The sequence below is a fragment of the Plectropomus leopardus genome, chromosome 16 (assembly GCF_026936395.1).
Source record: "Plectropomus leopardus strain MGB_pleo_1.0 chromosome 16, ASM2693639v1, whole genome shotgun sequence".
Classification (NCBI taxonomy): Eukaryota; Metazoa; Chordata; class Actinopteri; order Perciformes; family Serranidae; genus Plectropomus; species Plectropomus leopardus.
In genome coordinates, this window is record NC_142191.1 from 523,534 (window position 1) to 544,141 (window position 20,608).

Sequence of the window (20,608 nt, forward strand, 5' to 3'; positions counted from 1 at the left end):
TTTTAAAATGTTTCTTAGTTAAAGAATAATATTTTATATATATATTATATTATTATTTTATAATACCAGAAATATTTCGAAAAGACTTTCTGGAAACAAAAGTTAAATTATTTTCTATTTTTAGACTTGAACTGATGCTGCTGCTCACGTGTCCGTAGTTTCTGTTTCTGAGATTTGGCTGAAAGCAGCAGAAAAAAGGTTTATTTATTAAATTATTGTTTCTAACATTTCAAACTTCACGCTTACAAAATAAATAATTTCTTGATCAGTTTTTTTGAGAAACAGAAGAAATCTGTGTAAATAAGTATTAATCATGAAGTTTTTATTGTGAAAACACGACTTGAATAATAGTGAACAATAGTTTTGCTGAATCAAATAATAACTTCTTAAACTTAAAAACCTCCCGCTGACATTAACAGGAAGAGCCTCCAGGATGAACTTTATTGTAAACAGGACATTTATTTAAATTATACTCACAAAACAAGAACATTCCTGAAATGATTTTTCAGATGAAAATAAAGGTTTTTTCGTTTTGATTTGGTTTTGATTATCACAGAAATCTGAGTTTATATTAAGAATAAAAAATGAATTTCACAGCTTTCCAAACTCCAAAAGGATTTTTATCTTGTGAGCACAAACAGAAATAACTCTGTTGATGCTTCAGAGGCTTCACTGAATTTATTTCTTTACTGAAAACAGGAAATTATTTTTGTGGGTTTTTCCACAGATCAGCTGCTGCAGGATGTCGAAATAATTTTGCTGCAGAAATCACAAAAGAAATGTTTTCGTGTCTTTAATTAGTCACACGAATAATTTCATTTGGTGAAATTAAAGTAAAATATTCTCGTTAACTTCAGTTTTTCACAGGAAACCTTTCATTTCAACAGTTTTTCCTCCATTTCCGCAGAAACATTTTCATTTTCTTTTTTAAACCTTAACGTTGTGAGTATTTTTAAATTGATAGTTTAGGAAATTAAATATGTTTAATCCAAACATTTTAAAGTTTTTATTAAACATTTTAGCTTCAGAAACATCTTCTAATGAAAGACTGATGAAATCTCTCCAAACTGAACAAAAAACAAAACAAATTTCTACTTTTCAGGAGAGGAATGAAACTATATTTATTATCATCATTATTATTATTATTATTATTATTTGACCTAAAGATTCATTTTAAAAAGCTGAGAATTATTTCTTTTGGTGAATTTTCATTTGGTTTATTTCTAACATTCTCTGACAGAATCGTAATAAAAATAGAGTTTTTCAGGATTGAGGACTTATTTCCTTTAGTCGTCACATTAAATCTTTTCGTTTCTGACCCTCAGAAAAAAAATGAAGAATTAAGAAATAAAGAAAAAGAAAAATGAATCAAGTCAACAAACTATAAAAACAAATTAATTTGATCCTCAGAGTTCGTTAATATTCTCACATTTTACCCTCAATTATTAAGATGGAAAAGCTGTCAGAGGAGAAATCATCGACACAAAACCTAATTTAACGGATTAAAACACGTTGATTTCTCTCCTGTCTGAAGCTGCGGCTCTGCAGGAATGTTAATCCCATCAGCTTTTTCTCCTGCGTCTCTTTTCTTGCCGTAAATTCGTTCTTGTTCTGTTTGTGTTCATGGTTTCTTTGATTTTTACACAGAAATGATGGGAAGTTTCTGCAGATTTCTTCCTTTTTCTGTTTGAAATGGTCTGTTTTCTGTTGGAGACGTACGGGAGACGTGCGGGACGCTGACCTCTGACAGCCGTCTCGCCTGAGACTGAATCAGCTGCGTCTTTCTGTCCTGAATGAGACAAAAACAAGACGACAAACTGAGACAAATCTGTTAGAGAGAAACGTCAAACTATTATTATTATCAATATTATTATTATTATTATTGTTATTAATATTATTATTAGTGTATCGGTGACTCAACGATATGTTGAATTCGTGAAGAAAACATCCTGTCGAAATTAATGAGTTCAAAATCAGCAAAACTTTATCGGAACATCAAACTCTCTCGACAAACGCTCAAAATAATTAGTGAATCCAAAACAGCAAATATTTTGCAAATTTAGGGCATTTCTCAGATTTTTGAACATTTCACAGACTTTTGAACATTTATAGGATTTTTGAACATTTCATGGATTTAAGGACAACATGGAAAGTGTCTTTCCTGCAGTTTCCTGATGAAAACGCCTGAAACACAACAAGCATCACAGCTTTTTCATCTAGTTTTTATTTTTGGGAAAAGCTGCTGTGAAGTCAGACTCTTCGTCCTAAAAACATCCGCTGACGTCCTGCAGGGACGGATTCATCCGATTATTGGACAGCTGCTAAAACTTTATTAAGCTTCAGTTCACTGATCATATCTCAGTTTTGGGATTGTTGCTTCACCGTGGAAACGCAACAGAAAACAACGTTTTCTTCATGAATTCGACACGCAAAGAAACAGACGATCTCTGTGAAGAAACTGTCGTTTAACGTGACCACAAACTCGTTCAGTCCACATTTTACATTATATATATATATATATATATATATATACACACACACATTTATACATATATATATATACAGTATGTGTGTGTGTATATATGTATGTATATATAATTTATGTTACATTAAAATACGAAAAAACATTTAAAGTCCTTTAGAGAACCTGTCTGTCTCTCCTCGTCTGTCTGTCTGTCCTCGTCTGTCTGTCTGTCCTCGTCTGTCTGTCTGTCTCTCCTCGTCTGTCTGTCCTCGTCTGTCTGTCTGTCTGTCTGTCCTCGTCTGTCTGTCTGTCCTCGTCTGTCTGTCTGTCTGTCTGTCTCTCCTCGTCTGTCTGTCTGTCCTCGTCTGTCTGTCTGTCCTCGTCTGCCTGTCTGTCCTCGTCTGTCTGTCTGTCCTCGTCTGTCTGTCTGCCTGTCTGTCTGTCTGTCTGTCTGTCCTCGTCTGTCTGTCTGTCTGTCCTCGTCTGTCTGTCTGTCCTCGTCTGTCTGTCTGTCTGTCTGTCTGTCCTCGTCTGTCTGTCTGCCTGTCTGTCTGTCTGTCCTCGTCTGTCTGCCTGTCTGTCTGTCTGCCTGTCTGTCTGTCCTCGTCTGTCTGTCTGTCCTCGTCTGTCTGTCTGTCTGTCTGTCCTCGTCTGTCTGTCTGTCTGTCCTCGTCTGTCTGTCTGTCTGTCTGTCCTCGTCTGTCTGTCTGTCTGTCTGTCCTCGTCTGTCTGTCTGTCCTCGTCTGTCTGTCTGTCTGTCCTCGTCTGTCTGTCTGTCCTCGTCTGTCTGTCTGTCTGTCTGTCCTCGTCTGTCTGTCTGTCTGTCCTCGTCTGTCTGTCTGTCCTCGTCTGTCTGTCTGTCTGTCTGTCTGTCTGTCTGTCTGTCTGTCTGTCTGTCTGTCTGTCTGTCCTCGTCTGTCTGTCTGTCTGTCCTCGTCTGCCTGTCTGTCCTCGTCTGTCTGTCTGTCCTCGTCTGTCTGTCTGTCTGTCCTCGTCTGTCTGCCTGTCTGTCCTCGTCTGTCTGTCTGTCTGTCCTCGTCTGTCTGCCTGTCTGTCCTCGTCTGTCTGTCTGTCCTCGTCTGTCTGTCTGTCTGTCCTCGTCTGTCTGTCTGTCTGTCTGTCTGTCTGTCTGTCTGTCTGTCTGTCCTCGTCTGTCTGCCTGTCTGTCCTCGTCTGTCTGTCTGTCTGTCCTCGTCTGTCTGTCTGTCTGTCCTCGTCTGTCTGCCTGTCTGTCCTCGTCTGTGTTGGTGTTTACCTGAAAGGAGAAGAAAAGACAGTAATGATGTTTTAATGTTCATTTATCGTCTCATGTTTTATTCTGATCTAATTTGTTTCGTATTTTCGGATTTGTGGTTTTATTTCGTGTGAATGTGTGAAATGGTAAAGTTTGGGATTCAGTTTGCTGCTGAGGCTCTTTGTTCTCTCGGCGGCTGCAGCGACCTGATTTCCCTCTCGGGGTCGTTTCAGGTGACGGTTTGATGTCTGAGCCGCAAAGATTCACTCAAACTAAAGGAAAAAATGAGCGACTGCAGCTGATGTCAAACATCTGCTCAAATAAAATGTCACATCCGTTTCACGCAGACGAGACTTCAGCATCACGAGGACATCGTGTTCCTCCGTTACCGGCCGAGGCTGTTGCTAGGGGACCTCACAGCGTTGCTACGGGGGCCCTGAAGGGCAAATTGCAAGACACAAAAAAATGTAAATGAAATTTACAGAAACACATCAGCAATTCACACAAACTGGAATTTTTAAAGAAACTCATTTTTTTCACATGATGGAAATTAGCAAAAAAAGGACAAATCCGGCAAAAGCAGTTCACAAAAAAAAATGTAATTATCGAAACTCAACAATCTGGATAATGAATCTGCGAATCACGAAACATTACAGCGACTCAAAAAACCAACAATTACCCAGAAAAAACGAGCACAATTTACAAAACAGCGTTTCAAAACACTCAAGAGCAATTCTCCACGGGCAACGGAAATTCACGGAAAAACGACTGTCGAAACACGACTGTCGAAACACGACTGTCGAAAAACGGCAATTTGTGAAATGGAACAAATCACAAAACTACAAAGGTGTTAGAGATCCCAGCCTCGCAATTTAAAAACAAAGCCGTTAAAACCATCGGAACCGAAACGTTCTTTTTTCCCTCAGATTTTCGCGGCAGGTTTCGCCTGCTGTGTTTGAGTGAGTGTAGATATCGAAAAGCCTCGGGCGTTCAGCTGAGGGGCCGCTTCTGCTAAATAACAGGACTCCTGGGGCCAATTACAGCAGACCAGCATGTTTCTGGGATTTTAGGACAGTTCTATGATTTTAGGACATTTTATTAATTTTAAGACATTTCTAGGATTTTAGATGTTTCTAGGATTTTGGGACATTTCTAGTATTTTAGGACATCAGTGTCTCAGCTGTGTCCTCTGTCGGGGGTGTGGGGGATCCTCCTCTGGCTCTATTTTGATGCTGTTTTATGTCTCTGACACCTGATGGAGACTAAAAGGACAAAAACTGTTCACAGAGTCCATCACTTTATTTTTACTGTCAGTTAGAAAACAGTTTTGGGGGCCAGCAGGGGCCCTGTGAGGGGCCAGATTTGGCCTGCGGCCCTGGGTTGAGTGTCAGTGCTGTATATTAAATTGGGCTGAAGGACAGATGCAGCAGTTTCTGTCTGTGTTTTTTCTGGTTTTGTGCGTTCCCGCCCTGCTGCAGGAACACGCGTGTGAATGTTTGTGATTTGCTGTTTTTGGATTTGAAGTTGAGATTGGAGGCGCTGAGCGGCAGCGGTGGGGTCGGCTCCTCTGCAGATGCTCTCGTACCAAACGTGTTCTTTAAAATAAGTGTGAAGTTGAGGCTCTTTGTTCTCTCGGCTGCGGCGCAGACGGATCTTCCCGTCGGGTCGTTTCAGGTTTCAGGAGTTTGATCTCAGACAAAGAAAACGAGACGAAACCAGACAAACTGACAGAAGCATGAAAATGAACATCAGCGCGTCCGCAAACGGACTCAGCTGATGTCAGACGTCTCTCCGTGTAAACTGTCCCCTCAGTGCAGCTGCACGCAGACGAGACGTTGACATCAGATGAGGACATGTTGTCCCTCCGTTATACGCTGCGGCTGTTGCTAGGTAACTTCAGAGTGTTGGGCATGTTGCCATGGCGATACTATAGCGAGCAGCAGTTACCTCCCGTCACCTCAACACGGTGCTGCGTTCACACGCGGCTCGTTGGTTCCGGCGTCCAGACAGATTTATTTTTACCGTGTCCTCAGATGACTCCTGAGAGCGCGCTCAGATTTTCACCTCGACTGACTTCAGAGCTGAAAAACATTTAGTTCTCAGTCTGACACGAATATTCCTGCTCATGTCTGAGATCCTAAAATACCAAATAATATTTAGACACTTTAGCCCAAACTCACAGATCCTGTCAAGAAAAGTTCAGTCAAATAGTCTCGATACGAACTATAAATTAACTATAAATTAGAAACTGTTTTAAAATGATTAAAATAAACAAAAACTTTCATTACTTTTCAAATGAAATTATCACAGTAATCAAAAGAAAAAACAGCAACTTCAACAGCAAAAAGTGACTTTGAACTGTCACAATAATTTTAACTGATTTTTTGTCAATCCACTCAGATTATCAGACCGATGTTGTTATTTCTGAAAATATAAATATTCTTCATATTATATATATATAATATTCTTCTGCATGATTTGATGCATTCCCAAACAGATCATTTACTTCAGTAAAGTATGTTATTAAATATATTAATAAAATAAAAAATAAGTCATTAAATGTATTCTAAAATCAATTTAAATTATTAAAAATATTTTTTTAAACCCAATTATTAGTAGTTACAAGAAAATGCAGAAAATCATTCCAGTGACGCTGCAACCATGAAATAAAAATATTAACAATAAAATAAAAAATATATCCTTAAAGTGGAATTTAAAAATATTTGTTATAAATTCAAATTTAAAATGATTCACAATCAATTAAATTAAAACTATTTCTTATATCTGCATATTTTTATATGTTTCTATTAAAGTTATTAAAGGAAAAGCTGCTGGAGGTAATAACTGTTTTGGTTAGTTTCCCAAATATTACTGGCACATTAAAACAGGTCTGGTGATGAATGTGGGACTGAAGATGATTTCATGATTTATTTAATGGTGATTTTTCAGTTTTCAGTTAAATTTCTTAATTTCTGTTTCAGTTTCTTGTTGATGAATCACCACAAAAAAACTCTGATGATGATCTGATGAGAGATGTTTATATGTTTGTTGTTGTCGGATCATGACACAATAAATAAACGCTCATCTGTGTGTGTGTGTGTGTGTGTGTGTGTGTGTGTGTGTGTGTGTACCAGCTGTGCACTGACTGCAGGGTTGAGTTTCGTGTGAACCACGCTCACACGCTCGCCGTGTGTCTGCCGCCTCCTGCTGATCACTTCCCGCCTCTGCAGCGCTCGCGTCTTTGTCAGACTGAAAAACAACCTGATCAACAAGTTAACGCTCACACGCTCTCAACATTCAATTACTGCCACAAACACCGAAACGCAGCACGAGACAATATTATGAACGATCAAACAGCCGCAGAAGACTTTTCCTGATGAAAATATTTCGGATGATCACGTTTCAACATTTTATTGGAAATAAACAAAGAGATAAAAAGTCACATTTCAGAGGAGTGAAATCAACATTCGCCTCCCGTTCACTTCCACTCAACACGGCCCAAACAAATCTGAAACATGACAGTAAATCTGCAGCTGAAGTCTGGACGGATCAGACGCCGCAGACCGTTTGTTGTTTTTGGTTTTGGCGGCTGAACTTTTCATTTATTTTACCACCGATTTTTAAAGAAAACATGCAGGTCCGGAGGGCGTTTCTCTTTAAAAAACTTTGGACAATGTTTTTCAAAGTTGTTTCATGCAAGAACCGTTGCCGTGGAAACGGCCCCTTACTCGTCCCGCCTCAGATCAAAGAGCGCGTGAAACTGTGGACGCTCACGCGAAGGTTTTAGGGTCAATCCATCAATCAGTCTTGTTCCATCAATCTTGTTTCCCGTCCCCTCTGTGGCGTCCCGCTCTCTGTCCTCTTCCTGCTCCCTGTCCCTGCCTTCCTCTCTGTCCCCGTCGCGCTCTCTGTCCCTGTCCCGCTCTCTGTCCTCGTCCCGCTCCTTGTCCTCGTCCTGCTCTCTGTCCCCATCCCGCTCTCTGTCCTCGTCCTGCTCCTTGTCCTCATCCTGCTCTCTGTCCCTGTCTTCCTATCTGTCCTCATCCTGCTCTCTGTCCCCGTCCTGCTCTCTGTCCTCTTCCTGCTCCCTGTCCTCGTCTTGCTCTCTGTCCCCGTCTTCCTCTCTGTCCTCTTCTTGCTCTCTGTCCCCGTCCCGCTCTCTGTCCTTGTCCTGCTCTTGTGTCCTCTGCTGCTGAGGACGCGTCTCTCCGCCCTCAATCTTGTTTCCCGTCCCCTCTGTGGCGTCCTGCTCTCTGTCTTCTTCCTGCTCCCTGTCCTCGTCCTGCTCTCTGTCCCCGTCCCGCTCTCTGTCCCTGTCCCGCTCTCTTCCCCCGTCCCACTCTCTGTCCTTGTCCTGCTCTTGTGTCCTCTGCTGCTGAGGACGCGTCTCTCCACCCTCAATCTTGTGTCCTGTCCCCTCTGTGGCGTCCTGCTCCCTGTCCTCTTCCTGCTCTCTGTCCACGTCTTCCTCTCTGTCCTCTTCCCACTCTCTGTCCCCGTCCCGCTCTCTGTCCCCGTCCCGCTCTCTGTCCTCTTCCCACTCTCTGTCCCCGTCCCGCTCTCTGTCCTCTTCCCGCTCTCTGTCCCCGTCCCGCTCTCTGTCCCCGTCCTGCTCCCTGTCCTCTTCCTGCTCTCTGTCCACGTCTTCCTCTCTGTCCTCTTCCCACTCTCTGTCCCCGTCCCGCTCTCTGTCCCCGTCCCGCTCTCTGTCCCCGTCCCGCTCTCTGTCCTCTTCCCGCTCTCTGTCCCCGTCCCGCTCTCTGTCCCCGTCGTCCTCTTTTGTCCTGTGCCGCTGAGGACGCGTCTCTCCACCCTCAGCACGTCCTCGTACAGGCACGCCGGCTTCACGTCCAGCATGAAGCAGAAGAGCTGCAGCAGCCAGACGAAGGTCCGAGGCAGCGCCGCCTCCGAGTAATGACTGATGCAGCTCCTGCAGAGAAGAAGAAGACGGCGTCAGAGCCTGCGGGGTCAAAGGTCGGGGCATCGGTTTTACCGAAGCTCCCTGCTGGTTTTAGAAATGATCTGAGGTTTTCGGGGATCATCATCACGCTCGTCACAGCGGAGACGTTAACCCCTTATGAGCCGGTTCCTCGTTTCTTCGCGCTCGCGTCCGGTCGGACGCTGGGCTTTCTGCCGTTGTGAACTCTGTTTTTAAAGCTGCTGTATGAATGAAGTTATTTTCACTATTAGAATTATTCAGAGATTTTTGAAACTTTTTGGGATGTTTTAGAAGAACTCGAGGAGCTTTCGGCTGAATTTGAAGTCGCTCCACGACACGTAAATCTGCCGTCGGGTGAAAAATATGATCAGATTTAGTCTCTGCTGCTGCCGACATGGAGGGAAACGTTTTCTCCAACATTTAAAGAACATTTCAAAGACTTTAGAGAAAATCCACCTGATTTCAGGAGGCGACTTTTTTAGCGTGAAATAGAAACATCGAGACCGACACCGACGTTTTGTAATACTGACCGCCTTTTTAGTGTGTGTATTTTTTTCACTTCACTTTCATAAATTATTTCTCATTTCTGTGGGTTTTTTTGTATAATGTTTTTACTGTTTTGTTTTGATTTTTGTCCGTTATTAATTCGAGTTTTATTTAGTGTCTTACGAACTATCACCGTCACACTGAATTTACTTTGATGTATAATATTTAATGTTTAGATTTTTATGATTCTAAATATTTCGAAAAAGAGTTTGAGCACAAAAAAAATGAAATAAAGAATGAATGAACGAAGGTGGGTACCGGGGGTTGCAGGTTTGGAGCCCAGGGTGCCAGTACGTCGAGTTCACGGGGGTCCAGATGTTGTTTTTGAGGGTCAGGACTCCGTCCAGCTTCTTCTGGTGCAGACTGGGACCGTCCGCTCCGTCCTCGTCCCCCCAGCAGAACCTGAAGCTGGACGGTTGGACGCGCTCGACGCCCGCCGGCCGAGAGGACAGCCTCTCAAAACAGATCTGCACCTGCTCCGCGATTCCTGCACAAACACAAACCGACCTTCATCTCTGCTGCTTCGACTCGACGCTCCTCTTCATCACTCGGTGAAGACACGACGCTCCCGCCGGTATCGTTCGGTGACCTCACTCTCTCCAAAAAAACACCCACAAATCAGAACAAGAGACCGAACTCTCCAGGTAATCTTCCTGTTTTTAGTTGTCCTCAGATTCTCAGTGAACATCGGCTGCAGACAGAAGCTGCTCCCAAATAATTCACTTTTAATGGAGACATCTCAACAAAATGTAAAAAATACACGCTAACAGCATGCCCCAAAGCATTATGGGAACTCCAAACCCAAAAATTTGAGCACAAACAGAAGTTAAAAAAAAAAAAAACACAAAACAAAAAAACAGAATTACTGCCTCCACGGACCAGTGCAGTTAGAGTCATCACTGAGTCCAAGTGGACGTTTGTGCCAAATTTGAAAAGGTTTCCACAGAGTGTTCTTGAGAAATATTGCTCACAAGAATGCGACAAAGTCACACTGACCTTGACCTTTGACCCGTAATCACTGAAGTCTAATTAATTCATCCTTGAGTCCAAGTGAACGTTTGTGCCAAATTTGAAAAAACTTTCCTGAAGGTGATTTTGAGATGTTGTGTTCAGGATAATGAGACCGGCGGCAGACAACCTGAAACAGAATTCAGGTAAAGCCATCGCCGACACACAGGCATAAAAACTTTACTCAAAGATTTAAAAAACGAGACAAAACCCATCAACCTTTTCTGCTGCACTTCGGATAAATATTTGACCCGATTAAGACTCTGAATCTACACGGCCCTTTTTGTATCTCTGCATCAGCGACAACAGATATTTAACCCGACACACCTGTGACATCTGCACCGGCGTGGCACCTTAAAAACTGACCCACAAACTGCGGTTCTTACTTCTCCTCTTGATGTTGCCATATTTGTTGGTGTTGTTGGTGTACAGAGGTTTCTTTGCCGTCCACTGTTTCCTGCAGACCAGACGGACACACACAACACACAATTACAGCATTCCTGATTTCTGGATATGAATGTGTGTTTATATGTGTGTATGCATCGGTATACACACACACACACACACACACACACACACACACACACACATATACTGTATATATATAAATTTTACAGATCTTTTTTTATTCTTTTTTGGGGCATTTTTAGGCAATTTTTTTTTAAACATTTTTGATGATTTTTAAAATTCTTTGACAATCACCCAAAGTGACACCGTTTATCACCGTTATATATATATATATATATGTGTTTGTGTGTGTTTGTGTGTGTGTGTGTGTGTTTGTGTGTGTGTGTCGGTGTGTGTGTTTGTGTGTGTTTTTGTGTGTGTCTGTGTGTGTGTGTGTGTGTGTGTTTGTGTGTGTTTGTGTGTGTGTGTTTGTGTGTGTGTGTGTGTGTGTCTGTGCGCACGCGTGTGCGCCTGTGTGTGTGCGTGTTTGTGTGCGTGTGTCTGTGTGTGTGTGTGTTTGTGTGTGTGTGTGTTTGTGTCTGTGTGTGTGTCTGTGTGTTTGTGTGTGTGTGTGCGTGTTTGTGTGCGTGTGTCTGTGTGTGTGTGTGTGTTTGTGTGTGTGTGTGTTTGTGTCTGTGTGTGCGTGTCTGTGTGTGTGTCTGTGTGTTTGTGTGTGTGTGTGCGTGTTTGTGTGCGTGTGTGTCTGTGTGTGTGTGCAGATAAGCTGTGCAGGTGTAACAGCGGTTCCCGTCTCACCTGGCGACGTGGCGCTCTCTCCTCCGCTGAGCTCGGATCAGAGCGGCCTGCGTCTGTCTGAACCACCGCCTCACATTAAACATGTTTCCTGTCCACACGAAACATGGATTCACTCAGTGCGACTGTTCACCTTCTTCACCGTGGTTCACTCATCACCTTCAGCAGGAGTGTCAAACACACACATTCAGACACACACACACTCATTTCAGGAGAATTATACTACGAAGTGCCGGGATTTGTTTGACATGTTGGGTGTCATTTAGACCTGCACTATGTGAAAAAAGTGTCCTTTTGTTATAATTTGACATTATATGAATTTAAATTAAATGTATCTTTAAAAAAGTAATTTAAAAAAGTGGAAAAAAATTTAATTGGAATTGACAGCATAAAATAATGCAGCAGTGAAAATAAAAAATAAGATATAAAATATAATACTGAGGCAACTTGGTGAATAATAGTAAAATGTATTATTTCTGTTATTATTATTATTACACAAGGAAAAAACAACAAGCATACACATGCATATACAGGAAAACAATAACAATACCACCAACAACACAACAACATAACGAAAGCACTAAATACATAACTGTATAAATCAACTTTAAATATTTCATTTAGTTATTCTGGTGAAGTAAATAAATATAAACTGTGTATGAGACATGAAAACATGAACAGACGACTTCAATCTCTGAACTTTACTGGAAGTTCAGAAAATAAATATTAATTTTTCTTTTAACTCGTGTTAATTAAAGTCTCCATGGACAAACTGATATTTTATGGACAGTTTTATCAAAACTGGATGTTTAGAAGAAGAAGAAATGACTTTGTCACAGATTCAAATTTCATCATTGATTTTGTTGATTGGCTCAATATTGTTTGTAAATTAATTTGAGCTGATTGACGTGATGGTGAAAGAAATGACCATTTCAGGGGCACTCTTCAAATTGGCAAAAAAAAAAATGAAAATCCTGCATAAACTTTTCAAACGTTCCTTTTTCAGGAGAGAAATAAATAGAATAAAAATAAATAAATAAAGAGAAGTCCAACAGCAGCCGTCTGCCTGAACTGACGGGGTTTCGGTTTTTAAGCAGCTCGGCTTCGCTGATGTTTAAACGCTAAAACAGCGTCACACTTTTGATGAAGGTTCAAACCAAACGGAGTCGACATCAGTAAAATGAAACGTTACGTTTCCGGCGCGGAGGTGAAGAGCTCACCTGTGTCGTCCTGATCGGCTGCTTCGTTGGATAATTCCCTACAAGAAAAAAACAAAAGTGGCTCTTTAAATTAACCTTGAAAAATGTGAAAACTTTCTTACAAAAATAATAATTATAATGAGTTTTTATTTATCTAATTTTTGTGTGATCATTTTTTTATTTAGTTTTGTGCCGAGTATGACAGTAAATCATATATATACACATCTGCATCTCATCCAGATTCGCCCATATGTTTTCCAAATTTCCAAAGACAACAGTACTAATACCACCAACAACACAACAAAACTGCTAAATAAATTAATGAATGAAATCTTTGCAACTGAAATAATTTTTGGGTATGTTGGTGAAGTGAAGGAGAATTTGAAAATGACCGATGAAGATCGTCGTTAAATTGAAACGTGGCATTAATAAAAATTACTGGGAGTTAAATCCGGTGTGCGGATCGTCTGTCTGACTCTGATTCGTGTATTTTTGGGTGAATCATTACCACTCGGTGTAGTCATCCAGGCCAAAGACCAGCTTCATGGTGACGATGATGAGGGCGGCGGTCTGGACGTCGTACTGCGGCAGGACGGGACGAGACAAGCGGTCGAAAGTGTGCAACGTCTGATCCGCCATGTTGGCGCGCTCCATCAGCAGGCAGACCCACGGGTGGAGCTCGTCTGCAAACACAGAAAAACAACGAGACAATAATCAGGTTTCACTGTCGGCAGAATCCTCATAATCGCTTCTATCGTCCGTGTCGGTCGCGCTGTTACCGGGCAGATTAGCGTCCGTCAGGTAGCGCACGCTGAGCAGAGCCGGGTGCAGCAGACTCTGTCGGCTGATTGGAGGAAAAGCAGGAAGCTGCAGGAACAGGATCAGAGTCTGGGCCTCCTGATGCAGCGCCTGGTGTGACGGGATTCTCTGTGGAGGAAAACAAGCGCACCTCATTAAAATTCACTGTTTTTATACCCGACCGCGTGAACAAGAGTCAGACACGCTGGAGAGTAACGATCGGCCGTCTCTCGTCTTCATGAGGATGTTTGGATTCAAACAGAACCCGTTTTTAGTTTATTTTATTGTTTTTATTTATTTAATTACCCTCCCCTCTTGTTTAAACTTTTTTCCACCTATGTACTTTTTCATTCTATTCTATTTTTTTATACATTTATCTGCTTATTTATTTTCCCCTTTTACATGATTTCTTAATGTTCATTTGGGTTTTCTACTTTGTTTTTGTACGTTCACACAAACCACTAAAAAGATAATTACAAAAAGAAATGATTTTGTTTGTTTGACGGATTCTTATGCAGCAAGTCTTAAATGACGGTGGAAACTGGTCAGACGCCGCCTGATTTGTGGCTTCTGTGTGAATGACTGATTCAGTATCAGGAGCTGATTGATGTCTGACCTTAACTCTGAAGACGAGAGCGTCTTTGCCTTCGAGCTTCATCTCGTCGGGGAGTTCTTCGTGAGCGTTCAAGTACGGGACGTGACCTTCATTCACCAACCTGAACACAAACACAACAACTGTTCAAGGACTTTCCAGGACCAATTAACTCAACTGAGACTGTTAACATGGAAGACAACTCAACAACATGTCATACAAAACAGCTGCGTTATCATTTCACAAATTCAGTCTGGTGGATATTTTTGGGCTGATTCCAGGATCATTAGACTGAATATGTCTACATGTAAAAACATGGGGACAAGAAAAAAGCCCAAGTGGCTCGGTGGGTTCGATTCCAGCCTCGGCCCTTTGCTGCATGCCATCCCCTCTCTCTCGCCCTTTCACACTTAAGCTGTCCTGTCAATGAAGGCAAAAAAGCCTGAAAAAAATAATCTTAAAATGTTGCATTTTTAAAAAAAATATTCTCATGTTACCCCATAAAAATGTGTTCCTGGCATTCAGTCTTCACGTCAACAGACAGGAAATTCCTTTCAGCAGCCACCTGACCACATAAAATCTGACACTGTCTTTAGTTTTAATATCTGTTTGCTGGGTTTTGAAATACTCTACTGCAGATCTCACGTGTGGAGTGTGTGGTGGAAATTCTCTGCTGCTTTTGCTGGTGAAGAATGAAATAGAGACTTCTGTCGGCCGACAAGGTTTTATTTCCTTTGCAAAGAAAAGGTCAATCAACATGTGAGCGGTCAGGATGAAGAAAGACCCCGAGCATGGGGAAAACTAGACATTTTATGCTTGTGGAAGGACACACCCCTCGGTCTCTTATCAAAGGTGTGAGTTGAACTCATCACAGTTCAGAATACAAACGAATTTGAATCTTGATGAGGAGACGGAAGGGAAGGATGTCTCACGTGATTGAAATGCAAAGGACCGACGCCCTAAGGTGTGAGAAACACACCCCTCGGCCTCCTATCACAGTTCAGAATACAAACGAATTTGAATCTTGATGAGGAGACGGAAGGGAAGGATGTCTCACGTGATTGAAATGCAAAGGAACTAAATTCTGACATTTTGGTGAGGCGGTGGGAGGTTGTGTGTCTCACAAAGAAGTCAAAATTACAATTACAAGTGCCACAGGGCTCAATATTAGATCCTCTGTTGCTTTCAGTGTACATGCTTCTCCTTATAGAAAATGTAATATAAAGTTGTTGGTTTTTTTTGGCTGAAGTGAAATATGAAGGCATTTTCTCATCTGACTTTACATAAACATGATGTGATTTCTGTGTTTCACAATTTAAAGTCATACAAAATTAAACAAATCCTCGTATTTAAGAGGCTTTGAGGTTCACGTTTGGGGTTTTCATTTGAAAAATGTTGACGTAAAAAGTGTCAGTGATTCATTTTCTGTATATTGAGTGATTAACTCTTTGGTTTTAGTATGGGATTAAGGGGTCTTGGACTTTGAAGTCCTTCTCTGCTGCAAAGCTTATTTGTGGAGTGCCATGGGGCTTGATTTTCGGTCCTCTGTTGTTTTCAGCTTACATGCTTCTCCTTGAGAAACTTATAATATAGATATGTGTTTTTCGGTTTTTATGCCGACGACACTCAGCTGTATGTACACTTAACACCTGGTGACAATATCAACTTTAAATGTAAAATTCTACAACAAATTCTCTTCTTATGTCACCTGAAAAAGACGTGATTTCTGTGTTTATGAATTTAAAATTATATGAAATGAAACAAATCCTAATATCGAAGAGGCTGTGACCTACATGTGTTTGGTGTTTTTTGTTTGTTTTTTTATGTTAACAAAAAATGTCAGTGATTCATTTTCCGCACATTGACTGATTACATTTTTAGTTTTAGTAACTTTTTGTGGGGTCTTGGACTTGTCAAGTCCTTCTCCTCTGCAGATCTCACTTGTGGGGTGCCACAGGGCTCAATTTTAGGTCCTCTGTAGTTTTCTGTTTGCTTCTCTGGCTTCGGTGTCTGTTTCTGTGGTCTTGGATTTTCTGGCTGAACATCCAGGTGAGTGTGTGTTTATTACCTGAGCAGGTCACTGAGCGTCAGCGGCTCGTGGATCCAGACTAGAGCGAGGTGGATCAGAGCCAGAGTCTTCCTCATGGTCATCAGACAGTGGGAATTCCTCATCTGAGACGACAGGTAGGCAGTGGTGTCCAACGAGCCCGAACACTGCGACCAATCACTGGAGCCTCCTGTGGAGGTAAAGAAGGATTTCACCTGCTGAGGGACCGTCGAGCAATTTAATACTTAATGTTATCGCAAATTTCTGCAAATCACACAAAGACACTGACTTTCTTTGAACAAAAAACCTGACCACACAGCTGGCCCTTCCTACCTGATTCAGATAATTCTAACGATTTTTGGCTATTTCACTCCTAATTTCATAAACACAAACTGATCCATGGTTTATTTTTGTTTGTGAAGTTTGTAAAACTTAACTTTGCATGTCTGTTCATTTAATATTAAAAGGATAAAACACTTTTTTCTATTTTTGAGTTTAATGTTGTTTCTGCATAAAAACAAAAGCAGCTGGAATTTAAAAGATTATTTAAAGATTTATTTGGAAACAGATTATTCATGTGGTTATTTAGCCTTTAACTTATGTGACAGAGTCTGAGTTCATAACAAAGTAAAAACAGGATGTTTTGAGTTCATCATGTGTATCTGTTAATGACTCCACCTGCGTTGGAGCCGGCGGTGGACAGGTTCGTGTCTCCGTCCGTCTCACTGGCCGACATGACGGACGTCTCGGCTGCACTGTCCGACTCCGAGTCCGGACCTCTCTGAGGACACACAGACACAAAGACTTTAGACAGTTAATGTCTGCCCGCCTGCTCCTGAGACACAATTTTAAACAGGCGACGAACTTCCTTCATAAAATCTGTATTTCTTCTTTCTTTGCTCGATGAAAATTGTGAAAATGGCTTCCAGTGTATGTATGCACAATACACACTCAAAATAATATAGTAAACGGGGAACCCGGTGGATCAGTGGATAGAGCGGGTACCCGGCGTATGGAGGCTAAGTCCTCGCGGCAGCGGCCGCAGGTTTGATTCCAGCCTGGGCCCTTTGCTGCATATCATCCCCTTTCTCTCCCACTTTCACACTTCACCTGTCCTACGCAATAAAGGCATAAAAAAGCCCAAAAAATAATCTTTAAAAATAATAATAATAATAATAATAATAATAATAATAATAATTATATAGTAAAGAAATATTTTTAAAAAATATATATATAAAAAATAAATGAATTAAAAGTGAAAACTAAGACAGAAGAAATAAGATAAAAAAAATAATATTTATGCAGGTTTGTGTAGTTCGTGAGCTCACCACTCTGAAGACGGACGCCCTCACTGGGTTGTGTGTGAACGCCTGTCGACTCTTCTGCAGGTAGATCTTCCACAGCTGACACAAAACATCATCCTGAAAACGAAAACTTTTAAAATCGGCCGATCACCTCGCCGCGCTCGACCCCTGCAGATTTCACCGAAAACATACCGACCTTAAAACTCGGATTGACTCCCAGTCTGAGCAGAGCGTCGGCCTGCTGCTTCAGGATGAACTGGAAACCCTCGCAGATCACCCACTGACGGCCGCGCTCTGAAACAGTCGTCAGAAAATTAGTAAAACTCGGAATAAAGAAATAAATAAAGCTTTTATAGGAGGTGAAAAGATCTGCAAATTAATCAATGAGGAAAGAAATGATTCGTTGCCGCTCGACACATTTTCATCACCTGACTTAAACAAAGATATTTGTTGTATCTTTAATAATAAGGCTTCATCTTTCTGTTTAAACAGGTCAGCGGTCAAACTGTGTCGGAGGTCGACTCGTTAAATGTTTGGGGTCACAGACCGGCTCTCTTGGTTCGGGGTCCTCGGCCCATGGTGGAGACCCTGCTGTGTCCCGGAGTGATGTTGGGATCCACCACCTCTCTGGTTCTCTGAGGACGTTTGGACAGGTTAGAGACACAGAGACAGACAGACAGACAAACAAACAAACAGGAAACTCCAGATGAAGTGGTGCGGAGAGGCGGCGCTGCCACCTGCTGACAGACGACACAAACTGCAGAAACTCTCCACAAACAGATAAAGTGACCCAGACTGACGCAGTTTTCTGGAGCTGCATTCAGACGCCTTTTACAAGCTGTTTAACCCTTTGAAACCCGAGCAGACTGGTCTGATTTCTCTTGAAAACATGGAGGAAAAAGGCAGCAGTTTTGCAAGCAATGTCCCGCAAATTTCAAAAACTTAGTGAAAGGTGACAAGAAAAAGACCAAAATTAAAAAAAACAAAAAAAAACAAGGAAAAATGTCCAGAAAACTTTATTTCAGCAATATCACATGAGAGGGAGCGATGCGCTCGTATATCATCACTCACACACACATCAATCCCTAAATAATAATAATAAATAATAAATATACATATACATTTTTTTTTTAATTTCAGCACTTTTTTGCAGTGATTTATTTCTTTTTTCCAGGTGATTTTCTTGTAATTTTTTAAAACATATTTTTTCATTTATTATTATTATTATTATTATTATTATTATTATTATTATTATTATTATTATTATTATTTTAATACAAAATTTAAGGTTGACCTTTGCTGAAATGATCATCTAAAACATCAATGTGGGATTTAACTTTGTTTGTAACGGCACAGAAACACTCATTATAACGGTTGATTCATTATAATATTTTTGGTCATTATAACCAAAACACGAGCTGAAATAATGCGTGAAGCATAAATGAGAAAATGGCAGTTTTAATTTATTATGTGTATTTTAATTTTCCTGTTTTTTTGGGAGGCTTAAATTGACAGATTATTTCATTTTGTGTGCATTTATCTTTTATCTTTTAATACTGACAGTGTGGCAATAAATGTTTTTATTTCGTCTACCTGCTCCAATTTTTATTTGTTTCATTTTCAGCTGATTTCCTGCTATTTCCTCCCATTTTATTAAAATATTTATAAATCTATTATAACTGATGTGAATTTCATAGAGTAACAGCTACAAGACATATTTAAAATTTAACAAATTTACATTTCTTAAAATCAAAAAATCAAAATTAGATTAGGATAAAATGTTGAGATGTAACAAAATAAACGCAGAATAATAATCACCATCATCTGACGCATCACTTTTAGGACGAAGCTTCTGGATCAGCGTGTCCTTATTTATCAGACTCTTAATTTGACACTTCAGAGTGTTGTTAGGTTTGTCGGCTTCCTGTTGTTCTTTAGTTATTTAGTGTTTATTTCTGGGTCATTTCTGGTCCGTCTCACACGGGATCACAGACACCATCGTGACACAAAGTCTTCGTCATCCTCTGCTTTTACAGACAAGATACACAAAATAAACAAAGAAAAGAGAACTGTGCAGAGAAAAACATCCATCAGTCAGCTGTTGTTGTTGTTGTTGTTGTTTACCTCGATGACGTTGTGACAGGATCTGCAGTAGAAACGACCCTCGTCTGAAACTCCCCAATCCACCGCTGAACACACAGCACAGGGCTGCCTGTACCCGGCCTGAACACACACACACACACACACACACTTTATTTCTTTATTTTATATTTAACCCCTCACTGACTGTTTGGTACATTTTAGGTGCTTTTCATTCTTCATTTTTTGATAATTTTGTCTGTGTGCAGAAAATAAAAATTCACTTATTTTCTTGCTTGATGGAAATTGTGAGTAAAGATTAAATTATATTAAAAAGTTTTGTCAAACCCTCAGAGTAAATTCAGCGTATAACTCTTATGAATCTAGACAGAAGTCCTTTATTTTAAATATTTTAATTTGATAAACTTTAAGTTTTAAATCCATAAATGCAAGCAGACGAAGAGGCCCCCAAATAGCCATCAGTTCAAACATGATTTTAAATTGCATTTTAAATCACCCAAAGAACTGAAAAATAATAAAGACATGAGGACAATACACATTTATTATCTTCTTCTTGATGCAAATATCTCATTTATATTCCACTTCCTGTTTATGTTTTTAAAAATGCTTTTCTTTAATCTCTTGATGTAAGACGAGATTTATTTTTTCTGTTACTATTATTGTCGTTATTTTAATGTGATTTTATGAATTTTCGATGAAGGAAATTAAAAAAGAAAAACTGCTGTTGTTGCGGCGGAAGTCCACACAGCTAAAGCCAAGTTACAATTCCCAAAGTTGTTCCATCAAAATACGTTTTTGTTGGATGTAAAATACGCCGAATGTTAAATTAACTCGTGTTAATTTTGATTTACTCATAAAAAACATTAAATGTTATTTGTATTTCGTTTTAAGCGTGAAAGATCATAAAAATGACGCATAATTAAACGGACTTTGGTGCGCAGCGGCTAGCTAACGGCGAGCTCGCGGTCGTTTTTAGCTTCGGTCGTTATTAAAGTGACAGAAACGTTAAACAGGAATTACCGTATGTTCTTCGTCCATTTTCACGTTAAGAAAGCGTCTTCAGTTTGTAGTTTTATCGTTAATTGTAGTCCATACAGGACTCCCACATGGACGGGTTTACTTGAGGGGGCGGGGGTCTATTTCTTCTTCTATGGTTTCTGGCAGACGGCAGGCTGCA

At 40.6% G+C, this 20,608-nt stretch overlaps 1 protein-coding gene across 1 annotated transcript; it reads right to left on the reverse strand.

Annotated features, from left to right (window-relative positions):
* Positions 1 to 7,093: 7,093 nt before the first annotated feature.
* Positions 7,094 to 20,608, reverse strand: taf1b (TATA box binding protein (Tbp)-associated factor, RNA polymerase I, B). Its single transcript, XM_088089812.1, has 15 exons — positions 20,452 to 20,608; positions 19,456 to 19,554; positions 17,879 to 17,966; positions 17,528 to 17,625; positions 17,356 to 17,448; positions 16,706 to 16,808; positions 16,049 to 16,217; positions 14,005 to 14,104; positions 13,370 to 13,517; positions 13,099 to 13,273; positions 12,612 to 12,649; positions 11,395 to 11,482; positions 10,578 to 10,648; positions 9,442 to 9,670; positions 7,094 to 8,628 (listed from the first exon to the last, which is right to left on the reverse strand). The coding sequence occupies exons 1-15, from the start codon at positions 20,467 to 20,469 to the stop codon at positions 7,500 to 7,502; spliced, it is 2,646 nt and encodes an 881-aa protein (XP_087945938.1). The 5' UTR covers positions 20,470 to 20,608; the 3' UTR covers positions 7,094 to 7,499.